The 24,296-nt window shown below is 43.4% G+C and overlaps 1 protein-coding gene across 2 annotated transcripts in view; it reads right to left on the reverse strand.

The window, feature by feature from the left end:
• The window catches only part of LOC118400213 (immunoglobulin superfamily member 21-like), a 285,623-nt gene that overhangs the window by 19,933 nt on the left and 241,394 nt on the right, over positions 1–24,296 (reverse strand). For both annotated transcript variants that reach the window (XM_035796847.2, XM_035796848.2), the window contains exon 6: positions 12,887–13,382. In XM_035796847.2, coding sequence (XP_035652740.1) covers positions 12,887–13,382 — 496 coding nt within the window. The remainder of the gene's footprint in view (positions 1–12,886; positions 13,383–24,296) is intronic.

Here is a 24,296-nt window from a genome sequence, read left to right on the forward strand (position 1 = left end):
CAACCTGCCCGCTTTACCCTATCCCCTCCTCTCTTCTCCAGACCATTTCCGGAGACCTTCTCCCTTACCTCACCTCGCTCATCAACTCATCCCTGACCGCTGGCTACTTCCCTTCCGTCTTCAAGAGAGCGAGAGTTGCACCCCTTCTGAAAAAACCTACACTCGATCCCTCCGATGTCATCAACTACAGACCAGTATCCCTTCTTTCTTTTCTCTCCAAAACTCTTGAACGTGCCGTCCTTGGCCAGCTCTCCCGCTATCTCTCTCAGAATGACCTTCTTGATCCAAATCAGTCAGGTTTCAAGACTAGTCATTCAACTGAGACTGCTCTTCTCTGTATCACGGAGGCGCTCCGCACTGCTAAAGCTAACTCTCTCTCCTCTGCTCTCATCCTTCTAGACCTATCGGCTGCCTTCGATACTGTGAACCATCAGATCCTCCTCTCCACCCTCTCCGAGTTGGGCATCTCCGGCGCGGCCCACGCTTGGATTGCGTCCTACCTGACAGGTCGCTCCTACCAGGTGGCGTGGCGAGAATCTGTCTCCTCACCACGCGCTCTCACCACTGGTGTCCCCCAGGGCTCTGTTCTAGGCCCTCTCCTATTCTCGCTATACACCAAGTCACTTGGCTCTGTCATATCCTCACATGGTCTCTCCTATCATTGCTATGCAGACGACACACAATTAATCTTCTCCTTTCCCCCTTCTGATGACCAGGTGGCGAATCGCATCTCTGCATGTCTGGCAGACATATCAGTGTGGATGACGGATCACCACCTCAAGCTGAACCTCTAGGCAAGACGGAGCTGCTCTTCCTCCCGGGGAAGGACTGCCCGTTCCATGATCTCGCCATCACGGTTGACAACTCCATTGTGTCCTCCTCCCAGAGCGCTAAGAACCTTGGCGTGATCCTGGACAACACCCTGTCGTTCTCAACTAACATCAAGGCGGTGGCCCGTTCCTGTAGGTTCATGCTCTACAACATCCGCAGAGTACGACCCTGCCTCACACAGGAAGCGGCGCAGGTCCTAATCCAGGCACTTGTCATCTCCCGTCTGGATTACTGCAACTCGCTGTTGGCTGGGCTCCCTGCCTGTGCCATTAAACCGCTACAACTCATCCAGAACGCTGCAGCCCGTCTGGTGTTCAACCTTCCCAAGTTCTCTCATGTCACCCCGCTCCTCCGCTCTCTCCACTGGCTTCCAGTTGAAGCTCGCATCCGCTACAAGACCATGGTGCTTGCCTACGGAGCTGTGAGGGGAACGGCACCTCAGTACCTCCAGGCTCTGATCAGGCCCTACACCCAAACAAGGGCACTGCGTTCATCCACCTCTGGCCTGCTCGCCTCCCTACCACTGAGGAAGTACAGTTCCCGCTCAGCCCAGTCAAAACTGTTCGCTGCTCTGGCCCCCCAATGGTGGAACAAACTCCCCCACGACGCCAGGACAGCGGAGTCAATCACCACCTTCCGGAGACACCTGAAACCCCACCTCTTTAAGGAATACCTAGGATAGGAAAAAGTAATCCTTCTCACCCCCCCCCCCCCCCTCCCCTTAAAAGATTTAGATGCACTATTGTAAAGTGGCTGTTCCACTGGATGTCAATTTGTAAGTCGCTCTGGATAAGAGCGTCTGCTAAATGACTTAAATGTAAATGTAAATGTAAAAACAAGAAGTGTTTGGGTTGCAGGTTGGGGAACGCTGTCAGCATGGTCACTGCCCTTAACGTCATTCATTGCTTCAAGCCACACCTCGCCACACCCACCAAACTGGAGCAAAGGTACCTCAAAGTCTATTCAAGAACATACAATAACGTTTTGGGGGACTGTGCTGACCAATCGGAATCTATGCTTCAAGATTGTTTTAATCACGCGGAATGGGAAAATGTTCCAGGTCGCCTCTGAGACAAAGATCAACAGATAAACTGACGTGGTGACGGAGTTCATCAGGAAGTGCATAGAGTATGTTGTTCACACTGTGACGATTAGAACCAAACCAAAACCTGTGGATAAATGGCAGCATTTCTGCAAAAATGAAAGCGCTTTTAACCATAGAGAGGTAACTGGGAGCATGGAGGTGTACAAACAGACAAACAGACCAGCTACAAACTCAGTAAGACAATCAAAGAGGCAAAACGACAGTACAAGGACAAAGTGGAGTCACATTTCAACGGCTTAGACTTGAGAAGTACAGAACCAGTCAAAAGTTTGGACACACCTACTCATTCCAGGGTGTTTCTTTATGTTTTACTATTTTCTACATTGTAGAATAATAGTGAAAACATCCAAACTATGAAATAACACATACGGAATCATGTAGGAACACAAAAAGTGTTAAACAAGTCTAAATATATTTTACATTTTGATTCGTCAAAGTAGCCACCCTTTGTCTTAATGAAAGCTTTGCACACTCTTGGCATTCTCTCAAAAAGCTTCATGAGGAATGCTTTTCCAACAGTCTTGAAGGAGTTCCCACATATGCTGAGAAGTGGTTTCTTTGCAGAAATTCGACCATGAAGGCCTGATTCAGGGTGACATGTAGCCTAGTGGTTAGAGCGTTGGACTAGTAAACGAAAGGTTGCAAGATTGAATCCCTGAGCTGACAAGGTAAAAATCTGTCGTTCTGCCTCTGAACAAGGCAGTTAACCCACTGTTCCTAGGCCGGCATTGAAAATAATAATTTGTTCTTTACTGACTTGCGTAGTTAAATAAAAATAAAAATAAATATTTTTTATAATCATGCGGTCTCCACTGAACAGTTGATGTTGAGATGTGTATGTTACTTGAACTCTGTGAAGCATTTATTTGGGCTGCAATCTGAGGTGCATTTAACTCCAATGAATTTATCCTCTGCAGCAGAGGTAACTCTGGGTAGTCCTTTCCTGTGGCAGTCCTCATGAGAGCCAGTTTCATCATAGAGCTTGATAGTTTTTGCGACTGCAACAGTTCTTGACATTTTCCGTATTGACTGACCTTCGTGTCTTAAGGTAATGTTGGACTGTCGTTTCTCTTTGCATATTTAAGCTGTTCTTGCCATAATATTGACTTAGTGTTTTACCAAATCAGGTTATCTTCTGTAAACCACCCCTACATTGTCACACCCCCGATTGGCTCAAACACATTAAAAAGGAAAGAAATTAACTTTCCACATATTCACTTTAAAAAAATCACACCTGTTAATTGAAATGCATTCCAGGTGACTACCTCATGAAGCTAGTTAAGAGAAGGCCAGGAGTGTGCAAAGCTGTCATCAAGGCAAAGGGTGGCTACTTTTTTCAACACTTTTTTGGTTACTACATGACTCCATATGTGTTATTTAATCGTTTTTTTCCTTCACTATTATTCTACAATGTAGACAATATTAAAAATAAAGAAAAACCCTTGAATGAGTAGGTGTGTCCAAACTTTTGACTGGTAGTGTATATGACAGGGAGTCCAGACATTTACGGATTATAAATGGAAAGCCAGCCACACTGACGCCTCGCTCCCGGATGAGCTAAACACCTTCGCCCACTTCGAGAAAAACAACATAGAGCCGTCAACGCGCTCCCCCGACGGTCACTTGGACTGTGTGCTCTCATTTTCCGTGTCAGATGTGAGTAAGTCATTTAAGCATGTTAACCCAAGCCTTATCTTAAAAGCATTTGTAGACCAGTTGGCTGGAGTGTTCATGGATATGCTTGAGCGGTATACAGTATATACCGTATACCGGGGTATTTGGAAAAAAACACAGGATGGTTTTTCAATACAGTCAAAACTATTTCTTCAAAGATGTTCTATAAATTAGAATATTAGTAGCTACTTCATAAGTAAATACCTGCAGTCAACTTGTGCAATGCACTACATTACAAAGCTTACCGTAGTTCCCCAGAACAGTTGAGCCAGTCACGTGTTTGTTTGTTATAGCACAATGGGAGAAAGCGGGAGATGGTGAGTCCATATCGTTCTGTATCTATCGGCGAATTTCTGTTGTGCGGCGCACATGAGGTGATGAAGTTACACTTGTATGCAATTCACTACTAAATATTTGCCATCAGATATCTAATAATGGATTTCTGCCAGAAATCAAAGAGCTCTGGATGAGTTATCTGTACAGTTGTCATTTCTTCCTACTAGCTTTTCCCCTCTGCTCCTTTCCTTCAGAAAAGCATGCATCACAACTTTGTTAATTTGCACAATTTCTCTAGTTCCCTTTCGCTTGAAAATGTCCACACTCAACGAAAATGGCAATCGGTAGCTATTAGATATGCTTGTATTACTTTATGAGCTGTATTTGCTTGTCTTTGCAATTAGTTTGTTCGTTTTCACTCATTTAGCTAACAGCGTCTATGTGATTTTGCTATTGGCTTGTGCTAATTTTGTTAGCATTATGGGAATTGAGGCCCAATGGGATTTTCTTTTTATTTTAGCACCACCTAGCCGATAATACCGTAAATCCCGGGATGAGAGAAGACCAATAGGACAATATGATCATCTGGATACCACCCCAGCCTAATTACAGACATATTCAATCTTTCAATATCCCAGTCTTTTGTACCCAATTGCTTCAAGATGTCCACCGTTGTTACTGTACCCAAGATAGTGAAAGTAACTTAACTAAATGACTATAGCCCCGTAGCACTGACTTTGGTCATCATAAGGTGCTTTGCGAGGCTAGGGAACATCTATCACTTCTACCTTAGCCAGCACCGTAAACAAACTACAATTTGCATATCTTCCCAACAGATCCATGGAAGACATAATCGCCATTGCACTGCACACTGCTCTATCCCACCTGCACATGAGAAATACCTATGTAAGAATCCTGTTCATCGACTACAGCTCAGCCTTCAACACCATATTCCCTCCAAGCTCATCACTAAGCTCAAGGCCCTGGGTCAGAACCCCTTCCTGTGTAACTGGGTCCTGGACTTCCTAATGGAAGTCAGCTTGGTCCCTAAGACCATCACAAACTTTTACAGATGCACAATTGAGGGTATCCTGTCATGCTGTATCACCGCCTGGTATGGAAATTGCACAGTCTGCAACCGCAGGGCTCTCCAGAGGGGGGTGCGGTCAGCCCAACGCATCACCGGGGGCACACTGACTACCTTCCAGGACATCTACAACAGCCAGTGTAGATGGGAAGGACAAGAAGAAGATCATAAAGGACAATTTAGAAGGCTGGAGACAGTAGAGGTGCATCAAGGCTGGGAACGAGAGACTGAGAAACAGCTTCTACAGTATTTTCAGGACAACAAACACTCACAACTAGCCGGCCTCCGCCCAGTACCCTGCCCTGAACCTTAGTCACTGTTATAGCCGGCTATCAACTGGTAATCTACCCTGCGCCTTAGAGATTGCTGCCCCATGTAAATAGTAATTGAACACTGGTCACTTTAATAATGTTTACATACTGTTTTACCCACTTAATATATACTGTATTCCAATCATGGTTCATCCTATAGCACTACCACTGTACACACATCTTCTATTCATATACTGTCCATACTTCCAAGATGGCGTAGCAGTCGGACGTGTGTTTTGTCTTGTCCCGTCCTGTCTAGTGTAAATATAGTTTTCTTCGTTTTTTTTCTGTATATATTTCGTACATATTTTAATCTCACTTTCAAACTAGAGCTGAATATACTCTCCTGCAACCCGCATCACCCAATGTGGTACGGATCTGCTTTTTCTATACTTTACTTTAGAACCGGAACCACCATTAGAAGCTAGCCAGCTAACTAGCTACTAGCTCGTACTCAGTTAGCCATTGCTAGCGGTCTTCTAAGCTAACTAGGACACCAGCGCGACATCAACCCAGAGCATATCAGACTGCTCTTTCTCTACCACATCTCCGGATTCCTACCGCAAGCTCTGAACCTTTACACCGGATCATCGCAACTAGCTAGCTGCAATCCGAGTGGCTACTCCTGGCTAACGCCTCTGTCCCAAAACAAGCTACAGTTAGCCTTGAGCTAAGCCCATCTCCCGACTAGCCGAAGAGGCCCAACAATATCTCTTTTGCCAATTGGCCTGGACCCTTTACTGCCGACACGGAGCCCCGCCGATCCATCACGACTGGTCCGCCAACATAATCGTCCGAGGTGGTTTCAACAGGCTTTTTCGTTGCGACATCGCCAAAGATCCATCTGCTGGCCAAGGCCCGCAAGCTTTCTGAAACGCTGTGTCTCCAGCTCACCCAGCGTACTAGAGCTCCTGTAGCATACTCCTGGGCTACAATTACCCGGGCCCACGACCGGTCTGACGATGTCACCGCAAGAAGAGGAATAAACAGACTCACCCCATCGCGACGTCCCCCAAAGGTTAGCTCTCTAGCCCTCGCTATCTCCCTGCTTGCTAATTCGGCCTGCTAACGGCTAGCTTGTCTAGCCCGGGCCTACGAACTGTTAGCTTGTTAGCACAGGCCTGCTAACCATCTGACTCACCGCATCCCAAACACTCTGAACCCATTTACTTTCTATCTCTCTTTGATTTTTATTTTGTTTATACCTTCCGGAAACCTGCCTCACCCACTGTGATACGGAATCGCTATCACTTTTAATTTTTATTTTATTTTTATGACACACTCAAGAACCTCCAGACGCTAACTAGCTAACTAGCTACAAGCTATTTAGTCATTGTTCGTTTTTTTTTTTTAAACCTGGATAACACTCGCCAGCCCAGCTTCCCTGCCCATCCACCGCTGCCCCCTGGACACTGATCTCTTGGCTACATAGCTGACGCACGCTGGACTGTACATTAATCACTGTACTCCATTCTGCTTGTTTGTTTTATCTGTCGGCCCAGTTGCCTAGTCAACGCCATTTTACCTGCTGTTTGTTGTGCTAGCTGATTAGCCTCGCCTACTGTTTTTAGCTAGCTTTCCCAATTCAACACCTGTGATTACTGTATGCCTCGCTGTATGTCTCTCCCAAATGTCAATATGCCTTGTATACTGTTGTTCAGGTTAGTTATCATTGTTTTAGTTCACAATGGAGCCCCTAGATCCACTCTGCATACCCCTGTTACCTCCTTTGTCCCACCCCCACACATGCGGTGACCTCACCCATTACAACCAGCATGTCCAGAGATACAACCTCTCTCATCATCACCCAGTGCCTGGGCTTACCTCCGCTGTACCCGCACCCCACCATACCCCTGTCTGCGCATTATGCCCTGAATATATTCTACCATGCCCAGAAACCTGCTCCTCTTATCCTCTGCCCCCAACGCTCTAGGCGACCAGTTTTGATAGCCTTTAGCCGCACCCTCATACTACTCCTTCTCTGTTCCGCGGGTGATGTGGAGGTAAACCCAGGCCCTGCATGTCCCCAGGTACCCTCATTTGGGGCGGCAGCGTAGCCTAGTGGTTAGAGTGTTGGACTAGTAACCGGAAGGTTGCGAGTTCAAACCCCCGAGCTGACAAGGTACAAATCTGTCGTTCTGCCCCTGAACAGGCAGTTAACCCACTGTTCCCAGGCCGTCATTGAAAATAAGAATTTGTTCTTAACTGACTTGCCTGGTTAAATAAAGGTAAAATTAAAAATAAAAAAAAATTGTTGACTTCTGTGATCGAAAAAGTCTTGGTTTTATGCATGTCAACATCAGAAGCCTCCTCCCTAAGTTTGTTTTACTCACTGCTTTAGCACACTCTGCTAAACCTGATGTCCTTGCCGTGTCTGAATCCTGGCTCAGGAAGGCCACCAAAAATTCAGAGATTTCCATACCCAACTATAACATCTTCCGTCAAGATAGAACTGCCAAAGGGGGCGGAGTCGCAGTCTACTGCAGAGATAGCCTGCAAAGTAATGTCATACTTTCCAGGTCCATACCCAAACAGTTTGAACTACTAATTTTGAAAATTACTCTCTCCAGAAACAAGTCTCTCACTGTTGCCGCCTGCTACCGACCCCCGTCAGCTCCCAGCTGTGCCCTGGACACCATTTGTGAATTGATCGCCCCCATCTAGCTTCAGAGTTTGTTCTGTTAGGTGACCTAAACTGGGATATGCTTAACACCCCGGCAGTCCTACAATCTAAGCTAGATGCCCTCAATCTCACGCAAATCATCAAGGAACCCACCAGGTACAACCCTAACTCTGTAAACAAGGGCACCCTCATAGACGTCATCCTGACCAACTGGCCCTCCAAATATACCTCCGCTGTCTTCAACCAGGATCTCAGCGATCACTGCCTCATCGCCTGTATCCGCCACGGAGCCGCAGTCAAACGACCACCCCTCATCACTGTCAAACGCTCCCTAAAACACTTCTGTGAGCAGGCCTTTCTAATCGACCTGGCCCGTGTATCCTGGAAGGACATTGACCTCATCCCGTCAGTTGAGGATGCCTGGTCATTCTTTAAAAGTAACTTCCTCACCATTTTGGATAAGCATGCTCCGTTCAAAAATGCAGAACCAAGAACAGATACAGCCCTTGGTTCACTCCAGACCTGACTGCCCTCGACCAGCACAAAAACATCCTGTGGCGGACTGCAATAGCATCGAATAGCCCCGTGATATGCAACTGTTCAGGGAAGTCAGGAACCAATACACGCAGTCAGTCAGGAAAGCTAAGGCCAGCTTCTTCAGGCAGAAGTTTGCATCCTGTAGCTCCAACTCCAAAAGTTCTGGGACACTGTGAAGTCCATGGAGAACAAGAACACCTCCTCCCAGCTGCCCACTGCACTGAGGCTAGGAAACACGGTCTCCACCGATAAATCCATGATTATCGAAAACTTCAATAAGCACTTCTCAACGGCTGGCCATGCCTTCCGCCTGGCTACTCCAACCTCGGCCAACAGCTCCGCCCCCCGTAGTTCCTCACCCAAGCCTCTCCAGGTTCTCCTTTACCCAAATCCAGATAGCAGATGTTCTGAAAGAACTGCAAAACCTGGACCCGTACAAATCAGCTGGGCTTGACAATCTGGACCCGCTATTTCTGAAACTATCTGCCGCCATTGTCGCAACCCCTATTACCAGCCTGTTCAACCTCTCTTTCATATCCTCTGAGATCCCCAAGGATTTGAAAGCTGCCGCAGTCATCCCCTTTTCAAAGGGGAGACACCCTGGACCCAAACTGCTATAGACCTATATCCATCCTGCCCTGCCTATCTAAGGTCTTCGAAAGCCAAGTCAACAAACAGGTCACTGACCATCTCGAATCCCACCGTACCTTCTCCGCTGTGCAATCTGGTTTCCGAGCCGGTCACGGGTGCACCTCAGCCACACTCAAGGTACTAAATGATATCATAACCGCCATCGATAAAAGACAGTACTGTGCAGCCGTCTTCATCGACCTCGCCAAGGCTTTCGACTCTGTCAATCACCAAATTCTTATCGGCAGACTCAACAGCCTCGGTTTTTCGGATGACTGCCTTGCCTGGTTCACCAATTACTTTGCAGACAGAGTTCAGTGTGTCAAATCAGAGGGCATGCTGTCGGGTCCTCTGGCAGTCTCTATGGGGGTGCCACAGGGTTCAATTCTCGGGCCGACTCTTTTCTCTGTATATATCAATGATGTTGCTCTTGCTGCGGGCGATTCCCTGATCCACCTCTACGCAGACGACACCATTCTATATACTTTCGGCCCGTCATTGGACTGTGCTATCAAATCTCCAAACGAGCTTCAATGCCATACAGAACACTCCTTCCGTGGCCTCCACCCGACTAGCCTGGATGGTTCCAACCTTGAATATGTGGACATCTATAAGTACCTAGGTGTCTGGCTAGACTGCAAACTCTCCTTCCAGACTCACATCAAACATCTCCAATCAAAAATCAAATCCAGAGTCGGCTTTCTATCCCGCAACAAAGCCTCCTTCACTCACGCTGCCAAGCTTACCCTAGTAAAACTGACTATCCTACCGATCCTCGACTTCGGCGATGTCATCTACAAAATGGCTTCCAACACTCTACTCAGCAAACTGGATGCAGTCTATCACAGTGCCATCCGTTTTGTCACTAAAGCACCTTATACCACCCACCACTGTGACTTGTATGCTCTAGTCGGCTGGCCCTCACTACATATTCGTCGCCAGACCCACTGGCTCCAGGTCATCTACAAGTCCATGCTAGGTAAAGCTCCGCCTTATCTCAGTTCACTGGTCACGATGGCAACACCCATCCGTAGCACGCGCTCCAGCAGGTGTATCTCACTGATCATCCCTAAAGCCAACACCTCATTTGGCCGCCTTTCGTTCCAGTACTCTGCTGCCTGTGACTGGAACGAATTGCAAAAATCGCTGAAGTTGGAGACTTTTATCTCCCTCACCAACTTCAAACATCAGCTATCCGAGCAGCTAACCGATCGCTGCAGCTGTACATAGTCTATAGGTAAATAGCTCACCCTTTTTCACCTACCTCATTCCCATACTGTTTTTATACTGTTGTTATTTATTTACTTTTCTGCTCTTTTGCACACCAATATCTCTACCTGTACATGCCCATCTGATCATTTATCACTCCAGTGTTAATCTGCAAAATTGTATTATTCGCCTACCTCCTCATGCCTTTTGCACACATTGTATATAGACTGCCCATTTTTTTCTACTGTGTTATTGACTTGCTAATTGTTTACTCCATGTGTAACTCTGTGTTGTCTGTTCACACTGCTATGCTTTATCTTGGCCAGGTCGCAGTTGCAAATGAGAACTTGTTCTCAACTAGCCTACCTGGTTAAATAAAGGTGAAATAAAAAAATAAAAATAAATACTGTCTTTACACACCATTATATGTATATATATATTTATATTCAGGTCTCTGGCATTGCTCGTTCTGATAGTTACACTTGTATGCACTTTGTCTTTTACATTTTTATTATTGCTTGGTACTACCACATTGTTGGAGCTCGAAACAAACATTTTTCTGCATCTGCGATAGTATCTTCAAATCTGTGTATGTGACCAATAAGCTTTGACTTGATATTAAATCAGTGAAATATGTATTACTTATGGACAGTGCAAAAACTTCCCTCTGATTCAACACTGGTTGAATCAACGTTCTTTCCACGTTCTTTCCACGTATGAAATTATATTGAACAAACGTGGAATAGATGTTGAATTGACGTCACTGCCCAGAGGGTTCCTTTTAATTTCCTCACCAAACACAGATCTGAAAGCCAGGGCCAAGGGACAGGAGTGAATGACAGGTCCCGGGAGCAATTAGCTGGATTAAACTGTATAATCAAAAGATGGGTTCTGGCCCGTCTGGGGGAAATACTTCAAATGAGTCCAGTTTTAGATTATTACATCCAACCAGGATAGACGTATATTAGAGATAATGTTTTCAAGTGGTGACATAATTCTAACCATACGTGATATTTACTACAGTATATGAACACATGTACTGGCTATTATTACTACTCTATAACAACAGCAGTTCTCACTCATACTACCCCAGGTTCAATCTGCTTCAAGCAGGTTTATGAATGCTTTGAATTTCAAGTGTACTCCAATTAAAATCAACAAATGCACATTTTCTGTTCTCGACTCTCGGGGTGGTGAGGAGGAATGTCTGCAGAAGCTGTTTTCATCCCTTTAAAGAAGAAAGCTACTGGTAAATTAATGGCTTGAATCACAGCATAGAAAAACCTTGTCAAAATGTGAAAGCCATTGACAGTTAGCAAGGCTTTCTCTGGGCCTACACCCCTCTGGGTCCAGAATATTTTTACCATTAACATGTAACAACAGTAAAGAGGAGGCTGTTAAAATCATAATTTCAGCAATCTGTCCTGAGAAGACAGATAATATGAGTATATCCTTATGAAATAGTTTTCCTTCTAAAATATGGTAATTAAGTATGTTAAAAAGCAGCTTTTTTGTGTTGGAATTGTGTGGGCGTATCCCAACAACAGAATGGTGTGGGCGTATACCGGTCATTAAAAATAATCATGCAAATAGACCTCTAATTGACCAGATCATCCTTCTCTAAACTGCTGATTTGCCAGCTCATCCTCCACAAGGAGATGACATCATGTTCTACGTGGAAATAGGAAGCATTTTTAAATGGTCTGTGTTTTTTTTTCCTTCTACAATTTATGCTTTGGCCACAAATATGAGTATGGGACGAGTCAATTAAATTATTTGGATGAGTTAACAGAATATGAACTTTTAAAAGTGAGATTTTCACTGGGAAGTTACTTTAATATACAAGGGTATAATTACAAACAGATTGAACGTGTATTATTTGCAGTATGCAGGCCCTTAAGCAGTGAGCTAGCTCTATGCTGACACATAGGCACTTGTTAGCCATGATTGGTAAACCCTTATAGACCCTAAACACTGGTCCTTCTGTGTTGGTTGAGGGTTGTTGTTCTAACAGAAAATCTCCAAAAGCTTCACACAGTTAAAGTGTGAGCGGTTAGAGCCGCCCCATGTCTATCAACACACCACGGAGAGAAAGGGACACTAGCAGGAGGAGAAGGCCCCTCTAAAGGTGTGAAGGAGATGAAAGCTGGCGCTCTGAGGAAATTAAGTGTGCACACAGCGTGTAACTTGTAGCAGTACGAGCAGTAGCAGCTTCTCCTTACTGCACCACACTCCGCCCTCTACCATTTACTCTTTTCTCAGTGAACTTAATGTTTCTGTTTATCATATCAGCACTGCATCGCCTCATCCAAGAACCTCCTCCAATACAGGACATCACGTGGCTGATTGTGTATAAATTCTCATTTGACTTCCTTAATTCAGGTTGACTTCTTCAATAACGGTTGTGAGTTAACTCAATTTAGCTACAGACAGCTCGATTAATTGCCTTGTCAGTCACTACACAATTAAGCATCAAATGGAAATCAGTGTTGTTCTGAGTAGATTCGCGAGGGATACATAAGGAGGCTCAGAGATTGAGTACGGCGATGGGGAAACAAGGAGAGAGGAGTGGGTTAGGAGAAGAATATTTCTGTTTTACTCACCCAGTGTGACCTCTGTCTGCATGGGCATGGAGAGTGCTGGGTGCTTGACCTCACAGCTGAACATGGCGTCATTGTCCAGCTGGGGGTTAAGGGTCCAGGTGAGTCTGGCCTGCACCAGAACAGAGCCATCACTCTGGGAGATGTGGGTGTGACTGAAGTAGTAGAGTGGATCAGTGCTCTGGACCCAGCGAGGGAACTCTCGGCTCACAACTGTCTCTGGAATGATCTCAGTGGCAGGGCTGGGCTGCTCCTTCTGCTGCCGACCCTGGGTGTGCTGGCCCGGGGTCCAACGACGCTCAGGGCTCTCGGTGAACATGCGGGCTGGCCGGCCCTCGGGGTCCAACAGGGAGAGGGACCTCTGCAGCTTGGTGTCGTCTAGGTCTCTGCTGATGAGTGGCCTGGCACCACGTACCCCTGCTGAGCCACCGCCGTCCTCGGCTGAGGGGTGGATGTAGGATATCACCTCTATCAACTCTCCATCCCGCTTAAAGTACACCTGAGAGAGAGAGACCGAGGGGAGAAGGGGAGAGATCGAGAGACAAACAAAAAATTGTTAAGAGAGGAGAGATTTGGGTTGAATTACAGTATATCCTTTCCAATTGTCTTATTACAACTTATTACAACCAGTTGTGTTAATGGTATGTGGTTATTCAGTCACCAGTGAGCTGGTGACGAGGAGATATGTGTAACGGCTCTCTTCTATCTCCTCCTCTGACGAAGAGGTAGAACAAGGATCGGACCAAAATGCAGCGTGATGATGATTCATGATATTTTAATGAAGGAAAAACTAACATGCAGAAACTACAAAAATAACGAAACGAAATAACGAAAACCGAAACAGCCCTATCTGGTGCAAACACAAAGACAGGAACAATCACCCACGAAACACTCACAGAATATGGCTGCCTAAATATGGTTCCCAATCAGAGACAACGATAATCACCTGACTCTGATTGAGAACCGCCTCAGGCAGCCATAGACTACGTAGACACCCCACAAACCCCTAAGACAAAAGCACACCACAATAACCCATGTCACACCCTGGCCTGACCAAACAAATAAAGAAAACACAAAATACTAAGACCAAGGCGTGACAATGTGTCAGATGTTTGCTCGGTGCTGGTGTTCAGCAGGGATTTTCAATGATATTACAGGAGTTTCCTTACATCATTATGAGGATATAATGATCTCCGGCTGGTTAATCTCTTGATGGGAAATTCAAGCTCCTATTTTAACACATAACCTCCAGATATTAGCTTTAAAATCAGGATGCAGAGCTACTGCCCTTGGCATCGGTAGTTGTGAAGCTCCCTACTCATACCGTGATTTTTGATTTTCACTTTTCTTTATTTGAAGAGAAAAATGTAATCCGCAGTCAGTTACGGGACCTTTGGACATTTGGAACCAATTTGCACGAGATCAAAGTATCGTTACCTTATATAGTACATTTTACGCCAATGTTTGGATTTTCTGTTAAAGGGGATTGTTGAGGCATGCTTTGATTTGACGCCACCTCAGGGGCTTTTCACTCTGCTGTGTAAATAGCAGTAATTTGTGTAAACAACTGTGACGTAAGGCCATGCTCCTGGGGATTGACTCTGTATGGCTCCATGTGAACAATAGGGAGGAAACAGACAATCAACACTCTTCCTAACATGAACACAACACTTTCAGGTTTATAGGCTTTCACCTACAGCACATCATAGACATTCCACAGCCATTGGTTAAACAATGATCAAGGGATTAAACTGACACCTCCATATGGTGTACTATATCTCCTTGTGTAGCACAACAATGCATGTACAGTATCCGTGCAAGTAACAAGATAATACAGTAGTACTACAGTGTATATTGTACAGTAGTAACACAAATACAAATACAGAGCCTTGAATATAAATGAACTAATCAGTGCTGTGTTGACTGCACTGTGTAGGCCTATACCTGAAACATCAAGGGAGATTACGAGCACTGTAGGTTCTGGTATGTACTGACCTCAACGCCTCCTAAACTGACTCTGTTTAACAACTTTCACAACTCTAGAGTATCAGCTAATCATTGACCTTCCTCCCACCATTACCTTCTGTACTACCTACCTGCACAATAAAAAATCATTTTGTTTGGGTACTGTAGAAAACCAATTTGGTAAGAAATGTGGAGAAAAAGGATAATGTAATGAACTTGTGCTTGTTTTCTCTTGGGAAAACATTGTGTGGGCTGTAAGTATTTAATTATGTCACTGGTGATGGCTGGCTACATTGGCTGGCTACATTGGCTGGCTACATTGGCTGGCTACATTGGCTGGCTACATTGGCTGGCTACATTGGCATTTAAAAAAGTTCTGAATCTATAAATCACCACTGTTTTGATCCAGAACATACAACAAAGACAAGCTCTATGATGTGTCATTCCTATTCAGAGAGGGGAAATATGATCAAGATTTGCAGAAGCAATGGCACATTTGATGCAGTTCCATCTTATCTATCTACTCCTGACCAGTGTGGGGCACTATCTCTCCTACTTTCCCAAACAATGAAGTTAGTGCTGTACCCATTGTAAGTCACAAGGACTCAGCCAATGCTGTAAAAACTAAGTGTAGTGATCTCCAAGGTTAATACTACTGTACATTCAGTTTATTTATGCTTTCTTTAATTAAAATACTATACATTTTGACAGAGAACTGTTGCTCTGTTGTGTTAGGCCTGGAAGGTTTGCATCATATGAACCTCAGGTGCTAGTGAGCGAGCATCATTACACATGTATATACAATCCCATTATTATTTTATTTTATCTTGAAGTGGCTCAATAATTCACACACAGGTACTGCATATGTGGGATAGACGGTACTCTCTGGGAGATAGAAGGCTTTAAAAATAGTTTTATTTTATTGGTTTACTATACACATAGCTTACAATTACTACATAGTGGTGGGAAAAATACCTTTTGTTGCATTTCATGGATTCCCTTTTATGAAATCCTCTGTCACATTATGAAAGAAATACACTGATCACTCTAACATTGCTTTAAATTTGTAAATACACCTTAGGTAGAAGAGATAGAAGATATCTTCATATTCACAAGTCAAACTGATCCACCTACCTAAAATACCTAACCGTCCAGTTTTCACTTACTTTAGGTTAGGCCTAATCAGCATGCTCCAGGCAATGAAAACCCCATTATTATAGAGATGTCTTGAGCAGGCAATTTTTTGGGGGGTCAGCATATGAGTCTTGCTGCTGGCTGTAATTTAGACAGTGGGCAGTGGTAGCTGTGCTGTAATGAGAAGCTGTTTGTGGTTTTCAATGGTCTCTATGCATGGCCCTTCACAGTGGAATTAAGTGATTATCAATCACCCCTCTGTTCTACATCCCCAAATGCTTCAGACAATGGAGTCAGAGAACACTCCACCTGCTTCAGAGAGCTTCGACAAACAAACAAGGAAGTCATTCTGAACGCCCGCCAAAGCGCAATGCATTGGCAAAATTAAGCTGGTGCGTGTGCGGCATGAGGTAGGCTCTGCATTCCGCCTGTGAATAGACATTGATGAAAAGCACCTGCACTTCAGATAGTGCCAGCCTTAACCCCCTGGCCCTAACACCTCGACTCCAAAGCTCATTTGAAACATAACAATTAGCGTTGCAAAGCTACCGGTACCTTACCAAAGTTACTGGAATCTTCAGTAATTTTGGTAATTAACTGACTTGCCTAGTTAAATAAAAAGATTACAGACACCTGTAAAAATAATAACTACCCAAAAGGATCACTAGATGTATTGTTATAGATTATATACAATCCTTGAGATATACCCAAATTCTAGGAAATTTACTGGCAAACATTGAAGGTTTCCAGTAATATACCCTCCCTTTGCAACCCTTTCTCTTCACTCAATGACCCAAATATACCTTAATGTTGCCACAATGAATCATTGTGCTGTCAGAAGGCGCGTGAGAGAGAGAGAGAGAGAGAGAGAGAGAGAGAGAGAGAGAGAGAGAGAGAGAGAGAGAGAGAGAGAGAGAAAAAAAGCGAGAGACAGAGAGAGAGCACATGAGAGAGAGAGAGAGTGAGACAGTGAAAAAGAAAGAAGCTTAATCATCTCTCATTATTTAGCTGTCATTATCCTTCCCGTTTTCAATCAATGGTTACTTGTGCTCTGAGGATTCTGTAATGGATGTCATGAGAACTATTACTATTATGTGAATAGCTTGTTAAAAGTATCTAAAACGGAAGATGATGCACCTTCTACAGTACCTAGTGACAACAACAACACGCTTGTTCCTTGTATAATAAGCTACAAGCAGACAAATTAAGCGTTCTGATGAATAACTGGTGAAAGAAAGGAATGCACAGTCAGTGCACAGCTCTTTGTATACAGCCATTGATTATGCTTACATGTTATATTTTGTCTCAACCAGTCATGTAATGGTACAAAAATATGTGGGTAAAACAATATTTAGTTGCAGTGAAAAAATGTTTTCTGCAAATTATGGGTAAACTTGCATTTTCCCTTCACTACACCACTGGCCTCAACCTAAAAAACTCCTGCCTAGAAACAAATGGCGGCTGAGCACATAAGCTGCAATGTGAAAGGATGTAGGCTACACAAAACTGTTGACCAGTTAAATGGTGTTTGTATAAACACAGAACATGCTTTGATAAACATTTAGAAAAGCATCTAAGACTGGGCTTGCAAAGATATGACAGAAATAGGGCTGACAACAGCTAGTTTTGTATTAAGATGCCAGGCAACAGCACTGACAAAGAGAAAATGAGTCACATTAAAAGGCAGAAAGGCCTCAGTATTCTCTCAGAAAAAAATAGTTTAGATTTGTTCTTAAAGAAGAACAACTGCTTGTCACTTGGTTTGTATCTTGTAAGGTCATCCTTTGTACCTTTTAGTTATAGGAACATAATTTCCCCCAGTTCATATCTGAGGTAGGAACTGGGGAACCCCCACAGTGACAAAGCCATATCCCACTGGGCGCAGATGTCAATTCAACATCTATTCCACGTTGGTTCAACATAAGATGGAAACAACGCTGATTCAACCAGCGTGTGCCCAGTGGGATGTTCCTAGTAAGTGACAAAATGTACCTCCACCATAGACCACTTTAACAGGTACAACACAAAAAGCCATACTAAGCCATGCCTCCAATATAGTTTCCCAGTGTGCCTTGCCTTTGAGTGAATTGTAGAGTTGTTGAATTCATTCAATTTCAGGCACATCAGGCATACATGTAGGGTTGCAAGAAAATCCTTGTTGATGGATTTCCTGCTTATTCCCTCCCATTTTCAGGAGGGAATACGGGATTTCTGAGGGATTTCTGGAAAACGTGGGACATTTGAGAAAGTTACCAGGATTTTGCAACTCTAGTTGCAAGTTACATTATACTGCTTTCAAAGTGATATGTAATTCCTATTGGAATCCAGACAGAATTAGGATATCCAACAGTTGGAATTTTGATTCACCTGCAACCCTCATTCATAATGGGGATTAGGAACATTGTGAGGAGACTACTTAAACCATTTAAACTGGAACAACCATTTCAGTAATGGGTGCATAAAATCTAACTAACTGATTGGATTAGTTTAGAAAAATGTATGTTGTTTATCTTTGTGTAGCATAAGATTAATCAATCAATCAATGTACATGTAAAAACGCAGATATTAAAAACAATTATTTAAAAAAATCTATGTGCAGTAGAGCATTCTAGGAAATATGATAATGATTATTTTACATTTACATTTAAGTCATTTAGCAGACGCTCTTATCCAGAGCGACTTACAAATTGGTGCATACACCTTATGACATCCAGTGGAACAGCCACTTTACAATAGTGCATCTAAATCTTTTTAGGGGGGGGGGGGTGAGAAGGATTAATTACCCTATCCTAGGTATTCCTTGAAGAGGTGGGGTTTCAGGTGTCTCCGATTATGGTACAAAGGGTACCACCTCAGTGACAAAGCCTTTAGTTTCTTGTCTGTGGCAAAACATGTGTCATTGTACCTTATGGCCGGTGGGTACTGAGGGTACACAAAAACATTTGTACCCTTGGAAACAGAAATGTAGCTTCACACCTTAATCCATTTTTGAGAGTGTGATTATTGTACCTTCATATTCAAAATGTTGGGTACAAAAATGTACCATTACTCTCTTTATCTACACATGTGCCCTAAAAGGTACTGGACAGTACCATGTGAGATCCCTGTGTTTTCCTCTGGTTAGTTTCTGATATGCACAAAAAAAGTTGCAAATATTGGAAATACTATGCTGGTGATTTCTTCTTATTTGACTTTTATTATTATCAATGCTTTCATCCACTGGACCACAGCACTAGATCTTCAAGGAGATTAAAAAGAGAAATGTGCAGGATTGAGGAGTGGAGAGACACTCCTGTTATAAAATCTATCTCTGAACACTGTCAAAATATGTTTACTGGGGTTTGATTTAGTCCTACACCACTGGGCAATTCTGGCAGGGTGATTAACTCTCCACAGAGGCATTACAACTTCTTCTGGAGTCAACAGAATTATTCGCCACTACTTAGAATTATAGCTTAGCTATGTTACAAACACAGACAAATTATTCATACAGTACTTCAAGCACAGTTGCTTTGACTAAAATGGTTACATTTCCTTGGAGAAGACTCTCCTGGTCAACCAGTTTCCTCCTCATAGCACTCTCTGCCCACTCATACCTCTCAATCTTCATCCTGAAAAATGTAAGATGAATGTTACTTGCCTCCTCTTAATGCTTGAAGCTCTGAGTGCTTTTGTATTGAGTCCCTGATTTATGCTTGGGCTGGCTTAGTGATGATTTATTTTTAAAGACATGGGATTAAATAATACTCAGTAATAAAAGGCAGGTTTCTTGTCTAATTTCCCACAGCCTAACAGTTAAACAAAAGTTCAAAGGTTATTTATTGAATCGGTTGAATGATACATACCCTTAGGTTGGAGTCATTAAAACTCATTGTTCAACCACTCCACAAATTTCTTGTTAAAACCTCTTGTGACTAGGGGGCACTATTCTCATTTTTGGAAAAATAACGTTCCCAAAGTAAACGGGATATTTTGTCAGGACAAGATGCTAGAATATGCATATAATTGACAGCTTAGGATAGAAAACACACTAAAGTTTCAAAACTGTAAAAATATTGTATTAATATTACTTTTTCTATGTATTCCCCAAGGTGTCTACAGCATTGCGACGTGGTTTTAAGCATTTATGTAGAAGAATACCCGTAAGCGGCTACATTGTGTAAGTGGTCACCTGATGGCTCTCAGAGTGATTCTCGAGTAAAATACAGAGGTAGCCATTTTTCCAAACGGTCCTACTGAAAAACCAATTGTCCCGGTGGATATATTATCGAATAGATATTTGAAAAACACCTTGAGGATTGATTATTAACAACGTTTGCCATGTTTCTGGTGATATTATGGAGCTAATTTGGAATATTTTTTGGCGTTTTCGTGACCGCAATTTCCGGTCGATTTCTCATCCAAACGTGAAGAACAAACGGAGCCATTTCGCCTAATATATAATAATAATAATATAATAATAATAATAATAATATATGCCATTTAGCTGACGCTTTTATCCAAAGCGACTTACAGTCATGTGTGCATACATTCTAAGTATGGGTGGTCCCGGGAATCGAACCCACTAGAATATTTTTGGAGAAAAGGAACATTGGCTATCTAACTTCGGTAGAAGTCGTGACAAAATGCTTGTCTTGCTTTGGCTGTAAAGCATATTTTGAAAATCTGAGTTGACAGGGTGATTAACCACAGGCAAAACTGTGTCTCAATATATTTCACATGTGATTTTCATGAATAGGAATATTTTATAGTAATATTTATGTCCGTTGCGTTATGCTAATTAGCGTCAGTCGATGATTACGCTCCCGGACCTGGGATGGGGTGTCACTAGAGGTTATTAACAAACTATAGTTTTTGGCAAGTCATTTTTCCAACAATTGTTTACAGACAGATTATTTCACTCATAATTCACTGTATCACAATTCCAGTGGGTCAGAAGTTTACATACACGAAGTTGACTGTGCCTTCAAACAGCTTGGAAAATGCATGGCTTTCGAAGCTTCTGATAGGCTAATTGACATCAACTGAGTCAATTGGAGGTGTACCTGTGGATGTATTTCAAGGCCTACCTTCAAAATCAGTGCCTCTTTGCTTGACATCATGGGAAAATCAAATGAAATCAGCCAAGACCTCAGAATTTTTTTATAGACCTTCAGAAGTCTGGTTCATCCTTGGGAGCAATTTACAAACACCTGAAGGTACCACGTTCATCTGTACAAACAATAGTACAGGAAGGAGACATGTTCTGTCTCCTAGAGATGAACGTACTTTGATGCGAAAAGTGCAAATCAATCCCAGAACAACAGCAAAGGACCTTGTGAAGATGGTGGAGAAAAGAGGTACAAAAGTATCTATATCCACAGTAAAATGAGTCATATATCAACATAACCTGAAAGGCCGCTCAGCAAGGAAGAAGCCACTGCTCCAAAACCGCCATCAAAAAGCCAGACTGTAGTTTGCAACTGCAAATGGGGACAAAGATTGTACTTTTTGGAGAAATGTCCTCTGGTCTGATGAAGCAAAAATAGAACAGTTTGGCCATGAGAACCATCGTTACGTTTGGAGGAAAAAGGGGGAGGCTTGCAAGCCGAAGAACCCCATCCCAACCATGAAGCACTGGGGTGGCAGCATCATGTTGTGGGGGTGCTTTGCTGCAGGAGGGACTGGTGCACTTCACAAAATAGATGGCATCATGAAGATGGAAAATGATGTGGATATATTGAAGCAACATCTCAAAACATCAGTCAGGAAGTTAAAGCTTGGTCTTCCAAATGGACAATGACCCCAAGCATACTTCCAAAGTTGTGGCAAAATGGCTTAAGGACAAGAAAGTCAAGGTATTGTAGTGGCCATCACAATGCCCTGACCTCAATCCTATAGAACATTTGTGGGCATAACTGAAGAAGTGTGTGCGAGCAAGGAGGCCTACAAACCAGACTCAGTTACACAGTTCTGTCAGGGGGAATGGGCCAAAATTCACCCAACTTATTATCGGAAGCTTGTGGAAGTCTACCCGAAATGTTTGACCCAAGCTAAATCATTTAAAGGCAATGCTACCAAATACAAATTGAGTGTATGTAAACTTCTGACCCACTGTGAATGTGATTAAAGAAATAAAAGCTGAAATAAATCATTCTCTCTACTATTATTCCGACATTTCACATTCTTAAAATAAAGTGGTGATCCTAACTGACCTAAGACAGGGGAATTTTATCAGGATTAAATGTCAGGAATGATGAAAAACTGAATTTAAATGTACTTGGCTAAGGTGTATGTAAACTTCCGACTTCAACTGTAGATATGAATGGTAAAAATGACCTCGGTAGGTTTTAGCGGGATATGTTAGGGCATAAAGTGCATTAACATGCCCAATCGAATCAATCTCTGTGAATAATCTAATAGCCTTCTATAATGATTAGCATATTGTAAAACTGAAAGCACGTATCCATTTAATCATGGCAAAGCGACTGGAAATATGGGCGAATACAAACAGTGTAGTTATTCCCTCCGTAAGGCAATCAAACAAGCAAGTGTCAGTACAGAGACAAAGTGGAGTCGCAATTCAGACGCTCAAACACGAGACTACCATTCAAACGTTTGTGGTCACTTAGAAATGTCCTTGTTTTTGAACGAAAAGCAAATTTTTTGGTCCACTAAAATAACATCAAATTGATCAGAAATACAGTGTAGACATTGTTAGTGTTGTAAATTACTGTTGTAGCTGGATATGACAGATTTTTTATGGAATATTTACATAGGCGTACAGAGGCCCATTATCAGCAACCATCACTCCTGTGTTCCAATGGCACGTGGTGTTAGCTAATCCAAGTTTATCATTTTAAAAGGCTGATTGATCATTAGAAAACCCTTTTGCAATTATTGTTGGCACAGCTGAAAACGGTTGTCCTGATTAAAGAAGCAATAAAACTGGCCTTCTTTAGACAAGTTGAGTATCTGGAGCATCACAATGCTGTGTGCTACTCCCTTCCCAGCGCAAACTGGCTCTAACCAGAATAGAAAGAGGAGTGGGACTGAGCAAGAGGACAAGTACATTAGAGTGTCTAGTTTGAGAAACAGACGCCTCACAAGTCCTCAACTGGCAGCTTCATTAAATACTACCCGCAAAACATCAACATCAACAGTGAAGAGACGACTTCGGGATTCTGGCCTTCTAGGCAGAGTTGCAAAGAAAAAGCCATATCTCAGACTGGCCAATAAAAATAAAATATTAAGATGGCAAAAGAGCACAGACACTGGACAGAGGAACGTTTTACGCGCTTTGATGACAATACAGTGCCACCAACGCGGCCCACTACCAAAGACTGTGGGCTCTGCTCCGTGGCCGATGTGAGTAAAACATTTAAACGTGTTAACCTTCGCAAGGCTGCCGCCCAGACGGCATCCCTAGCCGCGTCCTCAGAGCATGCGCAGACCAGCTGGCTGGTGTGTTTACGGACATATTCAATTAATCCCTATCCCAGTCTGCTGTCCCCACAAGCTTCAAGATGGCCACCATTGTTCCTGTTCCCAAGAAAGCTAAGGTAACTGAACTAAATGACTATCACCCCGTAGCACTCACCTCTGTCATCATGAAGTGTTTTGAGAGACAAGAAAAGGGATCATACGGTATCACCTCCACCCTACATGTCACCCTAGACCCCCTTCAATTTGCTTACCGCCCCAATAGGTCCACAGACGATGCAATCACCATCACACTGCACACTGCTCCATCCCATCTGTACAAGAGGAATACCTACTTAAGAATGCTGTTCATTGACTACAGCTCAGCATTCAACATCATAGTACCCTCCAAACTCATCAATGAGCTTGAGACCCTTGCTCTTCACCCCATTTGTTGCAACTGGGTCCTGGACTTTTTGACTTGCCGCCCCCAGGTGTTGAAGGTAGGAAACATGCCCACTCCGCTGATCCTCAACACTCGGGCCCCACAAGGGTGCGTGCTCAGCCCCCTCCTGTACTCCCTGTTCACCCACGACTGCGTTGCCATGCACGCCTCCAACTCAATCATCAAGCTTGCAGACGACACAATAGTGGTAGGCTTGATTACCAACAATGACAAGACAACCTACAGGGAGGAGGTGAGGGCCCTCGGAGTGTGGTGTCAGGAAAATAACTTCTCACTCAATGTCAGCAAAACAAAAGAGATGATCGTGGACTTCGGGAAACTGCAAAGTGAGCACCCTCATTCTCACACCGACGTGACAGCAGCGGAGAAGGTGGAATGTTTTAAGTTCTCAGTGTACATTTCACCGACCAACTGAAATGGTCCACGCACACAGACAGTGTAATGAAA

The sequence above is a fragment of the Oncorhynchus keta genome, chromosome 21, assembly GCF_023373465.1.
Source record: "Oncorhynchus keta strain PuntledgeMale-10-30-2019 chromosome 21, Oket_V2, whole genome shotgun sequence".
Lineage (NCBI taxonomy): Eukaryota > Metazoa > Chordata > Actinopteri > Salmoniformes > Salmonidae > Oncorhynchus > Oncorhynchus keta.